The sequence below is a fragment of the Corythoichthys intestinalis genome, chromosome 6 (assembly GCF_030265065.1).
Source record: "Corythoichthys intestinalis isolate RoL2023-P3 chromosome 6, ASM3026506v1, whole genome shotgun sequence".
In the NCBI taxonomy this organism is placed as follows: Eukaryota; Metazoa; Chordata; class Actinopteri; order Syngnathiformes; family Syngnathidae; genus Corythoichthys; species Corythoichthys intestinalis.
The window spans coordinates 6,997,178-7,016,959 of NC_080400.1; the positions used below are offsets into that span (position 1 = coordinate 6,997,178).

A 19,782-nucleotide genomic window follows, 5' to 3' on the forward strand; every position below is an offset into this window, starting at 1 on the left:
TAAATCTGGCGTTAGATCGCTGCGTGCATGTGTTGAGAATAACTGATGCTGGGTGTGGGCAGGCCCCCTACTTCAAGGCGTGGCGCAGTGTCTGAAGGTGTGACCCGGTAATATACTTATGAAGTATATGGTCAAGCAGATGTAGAAATACTCGATTGTGTTAGCCCTAGTTGATGGCAACAATATTCAGTTTCATGGTGCAGACAGTTGAAGAAAAATCTTCCGTGGCCTTTCATACAGCGCGTAGGCGGACTAGAGCCATAAACAACAATCAGTATTTGAAAGTCCACTGTTTGGCATACAGCTGAGGCAGTCACATGACTGTTGGCCTCCTGTTATTATTACCAGTCTTCACTCAGACGCATCTTGACATTCCAGGCTCTGCGTGGCATTCGCTTTAGCGATTAGAGGCTACGCTGGGAGGACGGCAAGGCGCAATGTCCAGTCTATTATTATTGGGGACACTCCCCACCCCACTCCGTTCCTGCGCGAAAGGTCACAAAGCTGGCGTGTGACACAGATGTGATGCAATACGAAGGGACTCGTGGGCATCCGAGGGGAAGGCGATTGGAACCCCCCACCCCGCCATCCCTGACCACAGGAAGAGAGCCAAAAGACAGCTGCGTTCCGAGGAGGCAGTTTGGAGTTTGCAAAATAAAATCTGCCATTTCACTTACTGGGTGCCAGTGATAGACAAACCATATCATCTCTAAAAATGAACTGTTTTGACATTGACCAAACAGTAACTTTGGCAGATTACCACTGAATTTAAGGAAACTTTTTAAGGAAATTTTAGATCAACAGCCTTCCAAATGACATTGTTGATGATAGCTCTGCATAAATGCAAAAAGCAACCATATATTCCTTTTTTTTCAATGGTGTTTCTTCGGCACACCACCTAGCCAAAACTATTTGACTCATCGGCATTGCTCATCAGAGTTGTCACTAACACGTTACTGTAATCTGAGTAATTTCTTTCAGTAACGAGTTATCTAACGTGTCATTTTTACAAACCAGTAATCTGAAAAAAGTTAGTTTCCTTACTGTCTGTGCGTTACATTTTGCTATTGCCCCATAATGTATGTACAGTCCCCGACAAAAGTCTTGTCGCGTATCCATTTTTTGGAAACAATTGCTAATAACCTGACTTTTAATTATTCAATTGGTTTCAGAAATGGCTCAAGTTAAAGCTAAGACCCTCCCAAATGATGTTGAATGTACAAAAATATATTGTTTCACTAAAAAAAGATTTATCACTTAATTAAGACACTACGGTCAAATTTTGGCAAGACAAAAGTTTTGTCCCCTACAGAAAATAGTGCGAAAATTGAACAAAAAATGTACTTCAAATACAAAAACATGTTACATAACATAAGCGAATTAAGTAGTGGTGCTGTGAGATCCTAATTTAATATTTTGTATGACTTCCATGGGCTTCGGCAAGGATTCATACAATTTGTTGATGAAGTCATCAGGAACATCAAAGAAAGCAGTCTTGCATGCCTCCCAGAGTTCATCAACATTCTTGGGTTTCGTCTTCCATGCTTCCTCTTTCATCCTACCCCAGACATGCTCAATGATTTTCATGTCTGGTGACTGGGCTGGCCAGTCCATGAGGATCTTGATCTTCTTTGCCTTGAGGAACTTTGAGGTAGAGATTGAAGTATCTGATGGAGCACCATCCTGCTGCAGAATTTGTCCCTTTTTATGGTTAGGAATGTAAGGGGCAGCTAAGATTTGTTGATATTTCAGACAATTTATCTCTCAGGGTGCAGATAATTAAAAAAAACGTGTGGCATTTGCCAAGGCCCACAGCCTATCAAAAGGATGGATGCTGGAAAAAAGGCAAAACGTGGATTTTTCAGATGAATCTTCCATTGAATTACACCACAGTCGCCAAAAATATTGCATGAGACCCACTGGAGCCCACATGGACCCGAGATTCACTCAGCAAACATTGAAGTTTGGTGGTTACATCATTACCAAAATCATGGTCTGGGGTTACATCCAGTATGGGGGTGTGCGAGAGATCTAGAGGGGTGAAGGCAACATAAATATTCAGAAATATCAACAAATCTCAGCTGACTCTTACATTCCTAACCATAAAAAGGGACAAATTCTGCAGCAGGATGGTGCTCCATCGCATACTTCAATCTCTACCTCAAAGTTCCTCAAGGCAAAGAAGATCAAGATCCTCCAGGACTGGCCAGCCCAGTTACCAGACATGAACATCATTGAGCATGTCTGGGGTAGGATGAAAGAGAAAGCATGGAAGATGAAACCCAAGAATGTCGATGAACTCTGGGAGGCATGCAAGACTGCTTTCTTTTAGGGCTGCAGCTATCGAATATTTTAGTAATCGAGTAATCGACTGAAAATTCTATCGATTAATCGAGTAATCGGATAAAACAAATATATTTTCAGGTGAAGAGCAATTATAGATATACATGAGAAAACAAGACATTTTATCATTTTCAGTCAATCAATGTCTTTATTTTTGATGTATATTGTTGAAAACAGCCAACAATTGCATCTCAGATGTAACTAGAATTTTAAAAAATGACTAATTCACTGCTTTCACTCAAAAAAACCTTTAGATCTTATTTTTAAAAAGTATATACATATATATATATTATATATATATATATATATAAACACCTAAAAATGCCTTTACGCTTGATAACACACATAACTTAAAAGTTCGGATTTTTTCCCACGTTTTTCAATTGAATTTCTATTTGTGTCAAGCCATTTTTAAGTTCTCGTAAAGTTTTAAGTTAGTCTAAACTGTAAGTCCTGATAGGATTTTGAGTTTTTGCACTGTTCAAAATAAATGTATGATACAGGCTGTATTGGAGCACATTAGGGACTAGTGCTACTTGGTGTTTTATCCAGCAATGACTACTGAGCTAAAATTGATAGTTAGCATTATTGAGTTTTTATTTGACGCCCTCATCACTCCACAACGCTATGTTATGTTAAAGCCTGTATGTAAGACACGTTAGCCACGCATCGAAAGTGGTCTTAATTAATTGAAACCTAGCCCTCCACAGGGCTAACGTAAGGTGAGCTAGTAGTGACAGTAACATTAATCTTATATATTAGCGCTTAGCGCTCTTTCTTAGCGCTTAGCGCTTTACTGCTTTAAGATGGCGGCTGTTTGCTAACGCTGCCCAGACGCGGCCTAGTCTGTCATTTTGTATCTAGTTCAACATACATGTGATCTCTATGAGACTCATTGGACGCCACCTGCAACTAACGTAGCATGTGCGGGCTAGTATTTAGCAACGTCGGCGTCGTTTGTAGCGGTTGTCGGCTGCAGTAAGTTTTTTTTTTTTTTTTGCTTCTTCCTCTACGCACGTGACACCAGCGCGTTGTCCCGCATTAAAAGTAGTCCGAGCAAAACGTGATGCTTAGAGCTGTCAAAATAAACGATTACTCGAGGTGAATAAAATTACTCGGATCAGTTTTTAAACTCGAGTTACTCGAGTTGCTCGAGTATTTGTTTCAGCTCTACTTTCTTTGTTGTTAATAATGACTTCATCAATACATTTTATGAATCCTTGCTGGAGCCCATGGAAGTCATAAAGAAAATTAAATTTGGATCTCACAGCAACTACACTGTTATGTGGCAAAAGGTGGATTTTTTCTGATAAATCTTCCATTGAATTACACCACAGTCGCCACAAATAATCCGGGACACCTACTGGAGCCCGCATGGATCCGAGATTCACTCAGAAAACATTGAAGTTTGGTGGTGGCAAAATCATGGCCTGGGTGACATCCAGTATGGGTGTATGTGAGAGATTTGCAGGGTGGAAGGCAACATCAATAGTCAGAAATATCTACAAATCTCAGCTGACTCTTACATTCCTAACCATAAAAAGGGACAAATTCTGCAGCAGGATGGTGCTCCATCGCATACTTCAATCTCTACCTCAAAGTTCCTCAAGGCAAAGAAGATCAAGATCTTCCAGGACTGGCCAGCCCAGTCACCAGACAGGAACATAATGAAAGAGGAAGCATGGAAGACGAAACCCAAGAATGTTGATGAACTCTGGGAGGCATGCAAGACATCTTTCTTTGTTGTTCCTAATGACTTCATCAATAAATTGTATGAATTCTTGCCGAACCGCATGGATGCAGTCCTTTAAGCCCATGGAAGTCATACAAAATTTGGATCTCACAGCACCACTACTTAATTCGCTTATGTAACATATTTTTGTATCCGAAGTACATTTTTTGTTCAATTTTCACACTACTTTCTATAGGAGACAAAACTTGTCTTGCCAAAATTTGACCTTAATGTCTTCATTAAATGATAAATCTTTTTTCAGTGAAACAAAATTTATTTTTGAACATTCAACATAATTTGGCTGGGTCTTAGCTTTCATATGAGCCATTTCTGAAACCAATTGAATAATTAAAAGTCAGGTTATTAGCAATTGTTTCTACAAAATGGATAAGCGACAAGACTTTTGCCAGGGAATGTATAATGAATAATAATAAAATTAATGTAAAAATAATTGTTAACATTATAAATTTAAAGTTTATTATTATTCCCAAAAAGGACACAAGCACAGTGGTTCTGAACCAGGGTTCGATTGAACCCCAGGGGTTCGGTGAGTAAGCCTCAGGGGTTCAGTCAAGGTTAAGAAACGCAGAGGCCTATTTTGTACGCTGACAAAATCTAGGCAAAGTGGCATTTTAGACCAGGTTTTGGACTGGTTTACCCTCAATTTACAGGCTTTATTCCATTTCTTTCAACTGCTAGCCCTCTATCTAATGGGAGGAGAGATCGGTTTGCTTAGTGCAGTACTTCTCAAATGGTGGGGCGCGCCCCCCCAGGGGGGCGCAGAGCGATGCCAGGGGTGGCGCGAGTAACCTCGGGGAACATGCTTTTTTTTTTTTTTTTTTGCCGTACTAGAATAAAGTGTGTGGGTGGCAGTGGCGCTCTCATTTTCAAAGTGCGTGCAGTATTTTTGAAATAAGCAAGAGCACACGGAAGAGACTCATGCAGAGCTGGACTCACGCAGCGACCCACTGTCTTCTCCGTTTCTCACGTGTCCGGCCGGGAAGTGCCGTTTTCGGCTTGGGATCGTCATGACCACCGCCCTCACCTACGGTTCTCCCTCGGCCGCCGAGAATGCGCTTTTTTCGGGCCGTTTGCCTTTTGGCTGTGACTTTTAATATAGTGGGAAATGAGGAAAGACCACTGTTTACTGAGTCTAAAAAGGATTATAGCGTAGAGTCTGAAGCCAAATTAGTTAAGACGCCACTTAAAGACATTAGACCTCAATCTCATTGATAAGCCGCTTGATTGTTTTTCAGCGAAAACGTGCCGAATATTGCCACAATTGTCACAATCGTCCCGCTTTGTCAGTGTTATATCAGTAAACCAGTGAGCACTGTGGTGAATCAGCGAAAATAAAAACTTTCCTTCTGTCCGAAGACACTTTTCCCCCCTTCTATTCAGTTGTTTTTTTCGGTCAAATTTTTTGGCATGTTTTCCTGAAGAGTAAATGTTTCTAATCAATTTGAATTTGCTATTATTTACTGATTTTATTACATTTTATTTTTCAGTATCAAATGGTCAAAAATGTACCTTGAGTGTATTTTTACAGTTTGGATGTGACTTTTTTTTAAATTTTTTTTTATTTTTTACTTCAGGCAAATTGATGCGCGTTAAGTCTTTTCTGTTACAAGCAAAACAATGTTAATAAAGTTATACTTTATTATAAGTTGATCTATGTTACTTTTTTTCTTCAATAGAAAAAAAGGACACAATGTTAGGCTGAGGCGTACTTATAATAGTAATATTATAGACAAATGATACTATTTACAGTGGCGGCAGAGAGTTGGGGGGGTGCGAAACATTTATGTCTTCCTTGGGGGGGCGTAACAGTAAATAATTGAGAAGCACTGGCTTAGTGGAAGGTATAATAGACATGCAGACAATGTGAACTGCGTAGATAATTAAAAAAAAAATCAAAAAAAAGAAACTGTTAACGCGATAATTTTGACAGCAATAAAATTAGAATGTAGACAAGAAAACTAGTGTGGAATGAAATGAGTTTCATTTCCCAACGTGAAAAACAACAACAACAAAAGGCAAGATTATTTGTGGTAAATTTGAAATCTGGAAGCAATTTCAACAGGAATTCACTTAGATGTTAGCTTGCCCGGTTTTGAATTCGTAAAAGAATGGCTTTATTATGGAATTCCGAACGGTTCGGTGAATGCACCAGTGAAACCCGTGGGGTTCGGTACCTTTAGCAAGGTTAAGAACAACTGCAATAGCATAATGATAAAATCAAAGATGAAATTAGTAGGGCTGTCAAACGATTAAAATTTTTTATCGAGTTAATTACAGCTTAAAAATGAATTAGTCATAATTAATCGCAATGCAAGCCATCCATAAAATATGCCATATTTTTCTGTAAATTATTGTTGGAATGGAAAGATAAGACACAAGACGGATATATACATTTAACATATGGTAAATAGGTACTGTATTTGTTTATTCTAACAATAAATCAACAAGATGGCATCTACATGATTAACATTCTGTTAAAGCGATCCATTGATAAAAAGACTTGTAGTTCTTTTAAATGTTATTACAAGTTATAGAAATTTCATATTAAAACCCCTCAATGTTTTCATTTTAATAAAATTTGTAAAGTTTTCAATCAAAAAATAAACTAGTAGCTCGCCATTGTTGATGTCTATAATTACACGATGCTCATGGTGCTGAAACCCATAAAATCTGTCGCACCCAAGCGCCAGAAGAGGGCGACAAAACACCAAAAACCACAAGTAACAAGTGGACATTACACTGTGCTGTCATTTTAATCTGTTTGAGCGGGGCATGTGCGTTAAATGCGTCAAATATTTTAATGTGATTAATAAAATTTTTTTTTTTTTTTAATTACCGCCTGTTAACGCGATAATTATGACAGCCCTAAAAATTAGTATAAAAAGCTAAATGTGTTGGGAGGCTTTTGGGGTCACTTCATGTTGGTTTTAGGGCATTTCAGGTCACTTCCTGTTGATCTTGGGGCATTTCTGGGGTCACTTTCTCTTGATATCGAGTTACTTTCTGTTAATTTCGGGCAATTTGAGGCTCCAATTTCAAAAAGAAAAAACATATAATTAGCCAAAGTAAAAAAGTAAAACTTCCCCTAAAAATTGCTCCTTGAAACAAACATAAAGGTCATTTTTCAATTGCAGGTAGCCTCTTAGTTTCCGTGTAAAGAACAGTAAAACTAATCTAAAATTCAACATCTTGAGCTTTGTTTGTTAGCAATCATTCGCTGCTAGCCTCGACAACTCAAAATAGATTGGACGTCTAGCGCCGTCAATGGCACTCAAACGTTATCATCCAGTATTTTAGCTAACCAAAACAACAATTCTCAGTCCATATTGAAACATCGGGTAATTTCTGGTCATTAGCATTTAGCCTCTTCGGAAGCGGAAGACTAAACTGCTCCCGTAGTGCGGCTGGGCTCGGATTACTTTTATCTCCGGGAGATGATTCCTCTCCCGCTCTTTCCTGTCCATATTGGATATTTGAGATGGCAGTGCTGAGGAAATAAAGCAGAGCCCGCCCGCCAGCCTCATTTATTAAAGGCTTTAGTGTGGCAGGAGGCAACATGCAAAGAGATCTCATTTTCAATCGCTATTCAGCACGCGTGATCGCTCTTCATCCCGGCGTAATGCGGCGCTGGCGTCGACCGCATTCTGGAACAGTGATGCGGTGACAGCTTTCAAATTGTTCGCCGCTGATGGGCCGTCAGGAGCCGGATGAAACAATCTGGCCCAGTCGCGTGGCCGCGTGTCATAAACGCTGCTTTTCAGGTGGAGGTGAGCCGGCCGGGTTGTTCCTCCACGCTGCTTAATGAGATGAGGTGATGCGACGCTCACGTGTCGAGCAGTAAAAAGCACTTGGGTGGAATTGTGGCAGGGCGTTCTTCATCTCTTCTTTGACAGTTTGTAGATGAGTGCTTTGTACTAGCAATTTTAGGGAGGCACTAGGCCCACATTTTGGGAGGGTTCAGTACATATGATCACTCTGTGGTAGGGCTGGGCGATATGGCCTTAAACATGTATCACGATAAATTGAGCAGATTTATCTCGATAACGATAAATGACGATAAATTCGCCCAAGCGGACTGTTATATAATTTGAAAATCTGAATCAATGCATGAAATACAGATTAACTATTTCTTGTTGATTTATTTACCAGCATTCAATTTGATATACTGTATTTAACAATTGTACATGCAGTCTAAACATTAAATTTATAAAAATTAGGGCTGTCAAAATTATCGCGTTAACTGGCGTTAATTAATTTTTTAAATTAATCACGTTAAAATATTTGACGCAATTAACGCACTTGCCCAGCTCAGACATATTTAAATGTCACTAGAGTGAAAGGCCCACTTGTTAATTGTGTTTTGCGGAGTTTTGCTGCCCTCTGCTGGCGTTTGGGTGCGACTGATTTTATAGTATAAGTAATTATTGCCATCAACAATGGCGGGCTACTAGTTTATTTTTTGATTGAAAATTTAACAAATTTTATTAAAACGAAAACATTAAGAGGGGTTTTAATATAAAATTTCTATAACTGATTTAGAACTGATTTATTGTTATAATAAACAAACAGTCCTTATGTACCGCATGTTGAAAATATATATCCATCTTGCGTCTTATCTTTCCATTCCAACAATAATTTAGAGAAAAATATGGCATATTATATAGATGGTTTGAATTGCGATTAATTGCGATTAATTACGATTAATTAATTTTTAAGCTGTAATTAACTCGATTAAAAAATTTTAATCGTTTGACAGCCCTAATAAAAATGTATTGTAAGCAATAAGAATTCAAGTATGAAAATTTATAACAGCATGTATGACTTGAACAATGTACATTGTCAAAATCAATATGCCTGTGCAAACATGTAATTGTAACACAAATGACTTGCAGCTTGAACAGTACACTTCAAAAAGACAACTTATTGTTAATGGCTGCTGTGATATAATTATTAAATACAAGTGTTTACTTTATGGTTTAAGCCCCCCCCCCCCAGTGCATTTTTTCATAAATGCACGCACAATAAAAATAGCTGGGGCCATTTCTCGGTCATTATAAGTTTCGCCGTTGGATTGTACTTTATGCAGAATTCTTTACCATCACAAAAGCTATCAGAGGAATCACACACACAGACAGATACAAAATAACGCCACATAGTAATTGCTAGATGCAGTCCGTGCCCAATCCACTCATTAAGTTCAGCCGTTTCGACAAGGTTAGAGCCTCTATCCGACTCCATAACGTTCATTTGTAGCATTAGCCGCTAGCTAGCGTTAGCCTGGCTACCAGTAGAAAGCACCATCTCCGGAAATCGTGAGAACAAAGGAGGACAGCGGGTGAAAGCCCGTCTGGATGCCACCAAGAGTCTACTAAATGTCGGTTGCAAGTTTGGTGAACCTCCCTTAAGCCACACTCCATCACGTTTTGCTTGTAGCGTTAGCTGCTAGCGTTAGCTTACCGGGATTTTGTTTGATTGGCTTCCTGATGATCACGTGACTCCCAACGTAAGCACATTCACTGCTTTCTTAAAGGGGAATGAACATAGACGAACAACACAGAATCAAAGCGGGATGAAAAGACTATTTTCTTGTTTTATTAATTTACCGAATTTACAGACATGGTCAAAATTACGTCGGTCATCGTTAAGAATTTCGGTGACGGTAAATTTTCGGTTTACCGCCCTGCTCTACTCTGTGGCTAACATACTAAAAAGTTTAACAAAGCTCACTCTAATATTCTTTGACTGTCGTGACTGTTCTGGGTGGCAGAAGTGCAACTACAGGTAGTCCCAAGGTTACGAACAAGTTCCGTTCCTACACTGGCGACGTAACCCAAATTTCCACATAAGTCGGGAGTAACCATGTAAGTACCCCTAAAAACCCTCTAAATCTCAAAATAACCTCCCAAAAACATGTATCATATGTAGGGGTGTAACGGTACACAAAAATCTCGGTTCGGTACGTACCTCGGTTTTGAAGTCACGGTTCGGTTCATTTTCGGTACAGTAAGAAAAAAAATGCAATATATAAATGTGCTAGTTGTTTATTACACACTTTTGTGCTTTTAACAATAGGAACATTAGCCTATACAAAGCTAGAATTCTGCTCAAAAAGTAGCGGGTATTTCAATTCAATTCAATTCAATTTTATTTGTATAGCCCTCAATCACAACAGAAGTCTCAAAGGGCTTTACAGAGGCAATATGATACATAATTAGAAATGAAGCAACAAAGATGAATAGATACAGTTCAAGTCCTGGGTATCCCCTATCCTTAAGACCCTCCATGCCGGCAAGGAAAAACTCCAAAAACTCCAGAGTCAATTGGGAGAAAAATGAGAAACCTCGGGGAGTACCACAGTCAGGAGAGATCCACTCCCAGGACGGATAGACAGGAACCCCAGAACTGCTAATGGGAATTAGCAAGCGAAGTTACAGTCCGTATAAATACAGTGGAGTAAAGGAGCAAGAAGAGGTCCCTCTAGTCAGATGAGACAGGGGTAGCAGCGAGGACGTCTATCCAGCCAGGGGTCCGGACAGTCAGGAGGCTGCAGCTGAAAAATAGCCCCTCCCCAGAGGGGAGAGGGGAGACCAGGTGACTCGTGATGAAGAGACTAGACAACTAGATATTAACATTGGAAAATAGAAATAAAGTAAGACAAGGGGGAAAATAGAAATAAAGTAAGACAAGTGGTAGGTAGAGTAAGAAAAGGAGATAGAACTCAGCGGCTGTACTTCCCCCAGCATTATAGCTTCTAGTGCAGCTTAGACTAAACTGTGAGTCTACTCCGACTTCAACTAGCCTAACCATAAGCTTTGTCGAATAGGAACGTTTTTAATCTAATCTTAAATGTGCAGACTGTCTCGGCTTCTTTAATACTAGCTGGAAGCTGATTCCATAAAACAGGGGCTTGGTGGCTAAAGGCTCTAGCTCCGACAGTACTTTTATAAACCCTGGGAACTACCAGTAGACCTGCATTCTGAGTGTTCTGTTGGGGCGGTATGGAACCAGAGCATCGGTGAGATAAGATGGCCCCAACCCATTAATGGTCTTAAATGTAAGAAGGAGTATTTTAAATTTAATTCTAAACTCGACTGGAAGCCAGTGAAGTGCCTGGAGCACAGGGGTGATGTGCTCTCTTCTATTGGTTCCTGTTAAAAGTCTTGCTGCTGCGTTTTGGACTAGCTGAAGACCTTTTAGAGAACTTTTAGGACAAGCTGCAAGTAGGGAGTTACAGTAATCCAATCTCGATGTAACGAACGCGTGAATTAATTTTTCTGCATCGCTTTTAGATAAAATATTTCTAATTTTGGCGATGTTGCGCAGGTGAAAGAAAGCCGTTCTACAGGTTTGTTTAATGTGTGCTTTTAACGATAAGTCAGGGTCAAATAGAACTCCTAGGTTTTTAACTGTGGTGCTGGAGGCTACACTTACATTGTCCAGAGTGACTATCTGGGCAGCTAAAGAGTCTCTCACACTTTTCGGGCCTATTATAAGGACTTCTTTCTTTTCAGGGTTAAGTAGAAGATAGTTAGTGCTCATCCAGGTATTTATATCTCGGACCCAGGCGCTTAGTTTTTCCACTTGCCTGACCTGCTCAGGTTTAATTGATAAATACAGGTACGGGTATAAATACGGGTATTTAAAGATAATCCAACAACAATTTGCCTTTCAGACCCCGCGTATTGGTCAGCTTTCTTTCTGAAAGAAAGCAGGAAAAAGAAGTCCTGTGCTATAGAGAAAAGCAATCCCAGTGACAAAGATTTTAACATGTAGAGTATTTTACAAAAGAAATGCCTCAATGAATCATTTAAAAAAAAATTTTTTTTACATAAAATAAAATAAAATAAAAATTTGACTTATAACAGCTATCGATTCTTTGAAGCCTTTACAGAGAAAATGACTATTTTTGGTCATTTCAAAAACACCCTTATTATTATTATATCAATGTTTTAAATATTCATTATTATTTTTTTTTTTATATAACTTTTATATATAAACATATATACATACTGTATATGTAATATATAAATAATATATGAATGAATACATCAATTAATAACAACATTATTGGTGAGAGCATTAGATAGCATAATTATAGACGCCATGATTTTAACGAGATATTATCGCTTACTTAATTTGTTTCGATCCAAAAACCATGTCAAGACACAGCTGTGAATGGCCACACCCGGACTTTTGGGGGATTTTATGGGTGAAACACAGAAATATAACAAGGGTCGCAATGCAGAAATCGCAGACGTCAAGGAGTGGTCGAGATTTTCCCCTTAGAAAGTTTTTTTTTTCTCTCTCGATTTTTCTTTGTTTGGTTCTCTTATTTATCACCTAAAATATCGGGGAAAATGCGACAGTAACAAAAAAATAATTTAGCAATAGTTATGAGGTAGATACCCGTGACCTCTTTACAGACACTATTTTTTCATTGTGATGTAATTTGTTTAAAGTTTAAAATATATAAGTGAATAATTTTGTTAAAAACTTTTGGTTTTTTTTTAAAACAAAATATTAGACATCAATTAATGATTCTAAGCTACAAATGATGGACATTTCGAATGATAAATTTAATTACTTACCTTCTTTTTATGGCTGGGTTGAAACAAAAGCGGTTGCATGGTGTCTGTAAACGGGGGTCTCCAGGGTAAAATGGACAAAATAGCTCAGGGGCTTAATGCACAATGAAACTGCTATGGCAGCATATAGACATATTGTTCTATCAAACACAACAGTTCTTTTGACCTAAAATACAGCAGTTTTTACTTTAAAGCGGGTTGCAAGAGCAGAAACTGCTTTTTCAGCCTTGTCTCTATTATCCGCCATATACAGTATATGTGTGTATATATATTTATATACAGCATGTATACACACCCACTCTATCAGGGGGAGATGGGGGAAGGTGATGGAAGAGTGATATATACAGTGCCCTCCATAATTATTGGCACCCCTGGTTAAAATGTGTTTTTTAGCTTCTAATATTTTTTTTTTAATTTATTTTTTAATTTAATTCAAATAATATGGGACCTTAATGAAAAAAAAGAGAACAATCCAACCTTCGATCAGTGCATTTATTCAGTGGGGAAAAAATCCCACATAAAGAAATAATTATTTGACATCAAATAATGTGTGTCACAATTATTAGCACCCCTGGTATTGATACTTTGTACAACCCCCTTTTGCCAACAAAACAAGGTCTGGGGACTGAGATCGCCATGGGAGGAGCTTGATTTTGTTTCTGGTGAACCATTTCTATGTAGATTTAGCCATATGTTTAGGGTCATTGTCTTGCTGAAAGACCCAGTGACGACCCATCTTCAGCTTTCGGGCAGAGGGCAACAAATTTTGATTTAAAATGTCCTGGTATTTCAAAGTATTCATGATGGGACCGTGTGCTTTGGTCAGATGAGACCAAGATTGAGCTTTTTGGCACCAAACACTCTAAGTGGGTCTGGCGTGCCACGAAAGATGCACCTCATACCCATTGTGAAGTCTGGGGGTGGGTCAGTGATGCTGTGGGGCTGGTTCTCTTCCAAAGGCCCAGGAACCTTGTTAGGGTGCATGGCATCATAATTGCTTTGAAATACCAGGACATTTGAAATCAAAATCTGTTGCCCTCTGCCCGAAAGCTGAAGATGGGTCGTCACTGGGTCTTTCGGCAAGACAATGACCCTAAACATATGGCAAAATCTACACAGAAATGGTTCCCCAGACAGAAAATCAAGCTCCTCCCATGGCCATCTATTCAATTCAATTTTATTTGTAGAGCCCTGGATCACAACAACGTTGCCTTAAAGGCAATATGATACACAATCAGAAACAGCAAATGAAGCAACAAAGATGAATAAATAAATTCAAGTCCTGGGTACCCCCCATCCTTAGACCCTCCATATCGGCACGGAAAAACTCCAAAAACTCCAGAGTCTTTGGGAGAAAGTGAGAAAACTTGGGGAGTACCACAGTCAGGAGAGATCCACTCCCAGGACGGATTGACAGGAAGCCCCAGGACTGCTAATGGGAATTAGCAGGTGAAGTTACAGTCCGTAAAGATGCAGTGGAGTAAAGGAACAAGAAGAGGTCCATCTAGGCAGATGAGACGGGGGTAGCAACGAGGACGTCCATCCAGCCAAGGGTCTGGACAGTCAGGAGGCTGCAGCTGAAAAATAGGAAAGGGGACACCGGATGACTAGTGATGAAGAGACTAGACAACTAGATATTAACATTGGAAAATAGAAATAAAGTGGTAGGTAGAGTGAGAAAAAGGAGATCGAACTCAGTGGCTGTACTTCCCCCAGCTTTATAGCTTCTAGTGCATCTTAGACTAAACTTTGAGTCTACTCCGACTTCAACTAGCCTGACCATAAACTTTGTTGAATAGGAATGTTTTTAATCTAATCTCATCTCATCTCAGTCCCCAGACCTTGTTTTGTTGGCAAAAGGGGGTTGTACAAAGTATTAACACCAGGGGTGCTAATAATTGTGACCAGAGGTTGCGCTAGACTTTTTCGTTGTCTGTCATTTTGACTGACAGTGTCATAAAAATCCGGTCATAATCTATTTTTACCCGTCACTTACATTTTTAAAATGATAATAATGACATATTCAATAGTATTTAGTTTTCATTCATTTTTTATTAATATTCTGTCCGAACAAGCTTAACAAGAGGCAAACAGACAGCGGAGTGCACCAATCAGTGACGGGCAGACGTGCCGTTAGCAAAGCGACGAGGGCAGGACGAGGGACTTGCGCGCGGAAGTAAACATACGAGGAGAACAGAGTTTATTCAACATGGCTAGCGCGAGACAGACTGTTGTCAATGTCTCGTGTCGATGTGTTTAAGCTCATTTAAAACTGAATTTACCGCGGATTGGAGCATATTCTCGGCTCTGCCGTTCGCCATCCGTGTTGTTGCAGAGACGACTTTCGGCGCGCAAGAGTGACGTTGCTCGTGAAGAACACGTCACGCAAATAAACAAATCTGATTTGTCGATTGATTTTGTACCTACTCGAGAGGCTGTGTCCCAGACTTTTCTCTCAGTGTTTGAAAAATACAGGGAGAACAGTCTGGCCGTGCCAGGCAAACACTCAGTTGCCTTGACATTTTTTCGAGTAAGGCCAACGACGTCATGCATCAAGAGAGACAATAGCTAATTAATATGCTCACTCGCCACCCTGTGGTCTGGGGTGTGAATTGCAACCTGTCAAAATGACGGATGGACTTGAGTTTTTTCCGTCACCGTTTTAAAAAACCGGTCAACGACGGAAAATATTCGGTTAACGCGACCCCTGATTGTGACACACATTATTTGATGTCAAATAATTATTTCTATATGTGGGATTTTTTCCCCACTGAATAAATGCACATGTATTGAAGGTTGGATTTTTCTTTTTTTCCAATAAGGTCCCATATTATTTGAATTAAAAAAAAAAAATAGAAGCTAAAAAACACATCTTAACCAGGGGTGCCAACAATTATGGAGGGCACTGTATATATATATATATATATATATATATATATATATATATATATATATATATATATATATTAGGGCTGTCAAAATTATCGCGTTAATGTGCGGTAATTAATTTTTTTAATTAATCACGTGAAAATATTTGATGCAATTAACGCACATGCCCCGCTCAGATTTAAATGACAGTACAGTGAAATGCTCACATGTTGTGTTTTATGGAGTTTTGCCGCCCTCTGCTGGCGCTTGGGTGCGACTGATTTTATAGGCTTCAGCACCCATGAGCATTGTGTAAGTAATTATTGACATCAACAATGGCGGGCTACTAGTTTATTTTTTGATTGAAATTTTTACATATTTTATTAAAACGAAAACATTAAGAGGGGTTTTAATTTAAAATTTCTATAACTTGTACTAACATTTATCTTTTAAGAACTACAAGTCTTTCTAACAGATCGCTTAACAGAATGTTAATAATGTTAATGCCATCTTGTTGATTTATTGCTATAATAAACAAATACAGTCCCTATGTACTGTATGTTGAATCTATATATCCATCGTGTGTGTGTGTGAGTCGGAAAAACATGAAAAAATTGGATTCGTGCATTAAGACCAGTAGTATGAACCTAGCCTTTGGGAACAAGCTACAGCCATGGATGAATACGTATAATTATACATAATTCAATTATTCATTCATTTTCCAAGCCGCTTATCCTCACTAGGGTCACAGGGGTGCTGGAACCAATCCCGGTTAATTATAGGCAGTAGGCGGGGTACATTCTGAATCGGTTGCCAGCCAATCACAGGGCACAAGGAGACGAACAACCATTTGTGCGCACACATTTACACCTAGGGACAATTTAGAGTTTTCGATCAGCCTACCAGGCATATTTTTGGGATGAAGGGGGAAACCGAAGTACCCGGAGAAAACCCACGCAGGCACAGGGAGAACACACATGAAGACCGGAGCCCGGGATTGAACCCTTGATCTCAGAACTGTGACGTGGACGTGCTAACCATTCTGCCACCCCGCCGCTAATCCAATTATCATTCAATTATTATTCAATACCTATCGGTTTTTATGTAGTGAGTGAAACATACTTTACTTGAGGATCTAAATGTTTAAAAAAAAAAAGCTGTCCAAGTCAAGATATTTATTGTTATTTCTAATCCCATGTTTTCTTGTTTGCGCAGGTACGACAGTTTCGGCCGTCTGACCAACGTCACTCACCCAACAGGCCGCGTGAGTAGCTACCGCTCAGACACTGACAGCGCCGTCCATGTCCAGGCAGAGGGCGCCGCCAAGGAAGACGTGACGGTCACTACCAACCTGTCGGCCTCGGGCACCTTCTACACGCTCATGCAGGGTGAGTATCTGTCATTTTAATTTAAATGTTTGGCAAAGTACATAGAAAACAGACACTGGTCCAAACAACATTTTAACCTTGACGTGGATATGTTTTCTATTTCTTTCTTAATCGTTCAATTTTTCGGCGCTCATCGCATTTTTTAGTGCTTAAGCTTCCTATTGATTCGGAAGAATACAACAACACTATTGATTTAAACTCAGCTAGCCCGTGGTTATTCGAGGTCAAATGTTGCATTTGCGAGTGCTGGGAAATCCGCTCAGTCAAATGTAAGCAATAAAAAGATGGATGATTGCTGTAAGAATATTGATTTTCTTTTTCAAGGCTTGACTATTTATTAAATGGTACGTATCTCTCGGCGTACATTAGCTGTTTCAGCGTCATTGACCGCAATAGACGTCCAGTCCAAATGGATCGGACGTCTATCGCCATCAATGGCTGCCAATGAGTTTGTGTTTTTGAATAACTTCATGAATCTAATCTGAATTTAGCTTTGAAGCACATTTATTTACAATAGAAAAGACCAAAGTCCCTTACATCTGAAAACATGAAAACATGTTTTTTTGGAGTATAAATATTAGGGGTAATGACAAAATATCAGAATGGTGATATATCGTGATACTTTGCATCCCAAAACGTTATCGATATGGCGGAAAACACTCAGGTGACTTGAAGTTCCGCTCTGAGACCCTCAATTTGGCCAACTTTCAAAACTGTCCGAAATGCATCTGTGATACATCGTTGGAAAGCTGAAAATCTCAATTTTCTGGGGGAACAAAAATTTTGAACAGGAAGGCTTTTTTGTTTGTTTGTTTGTTTGTTTGTTTGTTTTTTGTTTTTTAAACAGCAAAACCCTAATTGAAGGCGAGAACACCCGAGAGCAGAATTAAAGACGCCACGATTTTAACGAGATATTATCACGTACTTCCCTTGTTTCGATCCAAAAACTCCCATGTAGCATGTATCACCGAGTGTCAAGACACAGCTGTGAATGGCCACAGCCGGATTTTTTTTTTTTTTTTAATTTTATGGGTGAAACATAGTGATATAACAAGGGTTGCAATGCAAAAATCGCAGACAACAAGGAGTGGTTGAGATTTTCTTTTTCATTTTAAACTTTATTTTTCAATTTTTTTTTGTTTGGATCAATTATCATCAAACATATCGGGGAAAATTCAACAGTAACAAAAAAAAAAATAATACAATTAAGCGATAGTTATGAGGTAGATATCCAAGACTTTTTTACAGACGCCAAATTTTTCGTTGTGACGTAATTTGTTTAAAATTTTAAAATATGCGAGTGAATAATTTTTTTAAGTTTTTTTTTTTTTTTTTTTTTTAACTAAAATTTAGACATCAATTATTGATTCTAAGCTAAAAATGAAAGACATTTTGAATAACAAATTACTTCCCTTCTTTGTATGGTTAGGTTGAAACAAAAGCGGTTGCGCGATGTCTGTAAACGGGGGTTTTCAGGGTAAAACGGACAAATTAAAAATAGTTCGGAGGCTTAGTGCGCCATTAATCTGCTATGGCAGCATAGAGACATATTGTTCTATCAAGCACAACAGTTCTTTTGGCTTAAAATACAGCAGTTTATTTTAAAGAGGTGTGCAAGAGCAGAAACTGCTTTTTCAGTCTTGTCTGTGTTTTCCGCCATATGCTCCTGCCAAGAATTGAGATATGGTTTTGAAAAGGTGTCAATGTCTTTTTTAAAAAAAAAAAAAAAAATGGACCAACAAGTTGCTACCAAACTCTTCCACCAAAATAGTGTGTCAGTTAACTCTAAAGGCCGAGTTATGCTTCCGCGTCAGACCTGCGCCGTCAAGGAAGACCCGATTTATGACCCTATTGAATTTTCAAACCCTAGCGTCAAGTCGACGCATATGACGTGGCGGAAATGGACTGTGATTGGTTGTTGTTTCCGGTTAAGCGCGAAATCACCGCTATTGCAGAATAGAATCAAACATTATTTTTCTACACGCAAAAATGGACCAAGCCGACGGGAGTATCATTGAAGTCTTGTCAAGACATCATAAAGATTGCCAAATGGCAAGGTCAGCGATTGAATAAAAAAATGGAAGAACCACCGAGACATGTGTGTCTGGAATCGAGTGGCCACACGAAGCGGTGACCCAGTCGGCCAAAAACTGCCAGCTTTTTATCACTTCATGTCATATTTTTGGTTGGTGCACTTCATCATTTATTGTGTACATTTGTTTGCTGTGAGTCTGTGACTTATTTACGTGTCACACTTCAAGTATCTGAAGAATAAAGCACAGGTTTATTGCCAAAAGAGTTGTTTTGATGTTTAATTTTCAACAGTTCACACACGATACATCATCACTGATTGAGAGTGCCTCGGTGCTTTTATGATAACGTTAACATCAAGGCTTCCAACGCAGTTTGGGAAGTTCCATAGACGCCAGGAATCTGCTATGGCTTCCCACTGGCTGGTTGTAGAACACGGCAAACAAATTGGGCTGGACGGCATTGCAGACCTCGGACAAAACGCTGGACGCAGTGCTCGACACCAATTTGAAGCTAGCAGACAAAGCTAGCTGGTTTCCATCCGAGGCTAGAACTCTCTATGCGGCATCAAAAGTTGGACAGACCGCCTCGAAACAGTCTTCTGCGTCGCCTGCGCCTCAACATTTGTAGGATTCATTCATTCAATGTTGATGAGCTGAAGATCCACATTCTTGCATTGTTTATTTTTTTTTCTCCGTTAAACTAGACAAGAGGAAGTCAACAATATGCCCCAAAACCGTACAAACGTAACGCCACACCCCTCTAGTGGCTTGGTGCTGAATTACAGAGCAACGCGTCACCTGGCCGGAGAACC

General features: G+C 39.2%; 1 protein-coding gene across 13 annotated transcripts in view; it reads left to right on the plus strand.

Annotated features, from left to right (window-relative positions):
- tenm4 (teneurin transmembrane protein 4) overlaps positions 1–19,782 on the plus strand; it is a 630,468-nt gene that overhangs the window by 510,305 nt on the left and 100,381 nt on the right. For all 13 annotated transcript variants that reach the window (XM_057839253.1, XM_057839252.1, XM_057839254.1 and 10 more), the window contains one exon: positions 16,765–16,937. In XM_057839253.1, coding sequence (XP_057695236.1) covers positions 16,765–16,937 — 173 coding nt within the window. The remainder of the gene's footprint in view (positions 1–16,764; positions 16,938–19,782) is intronic.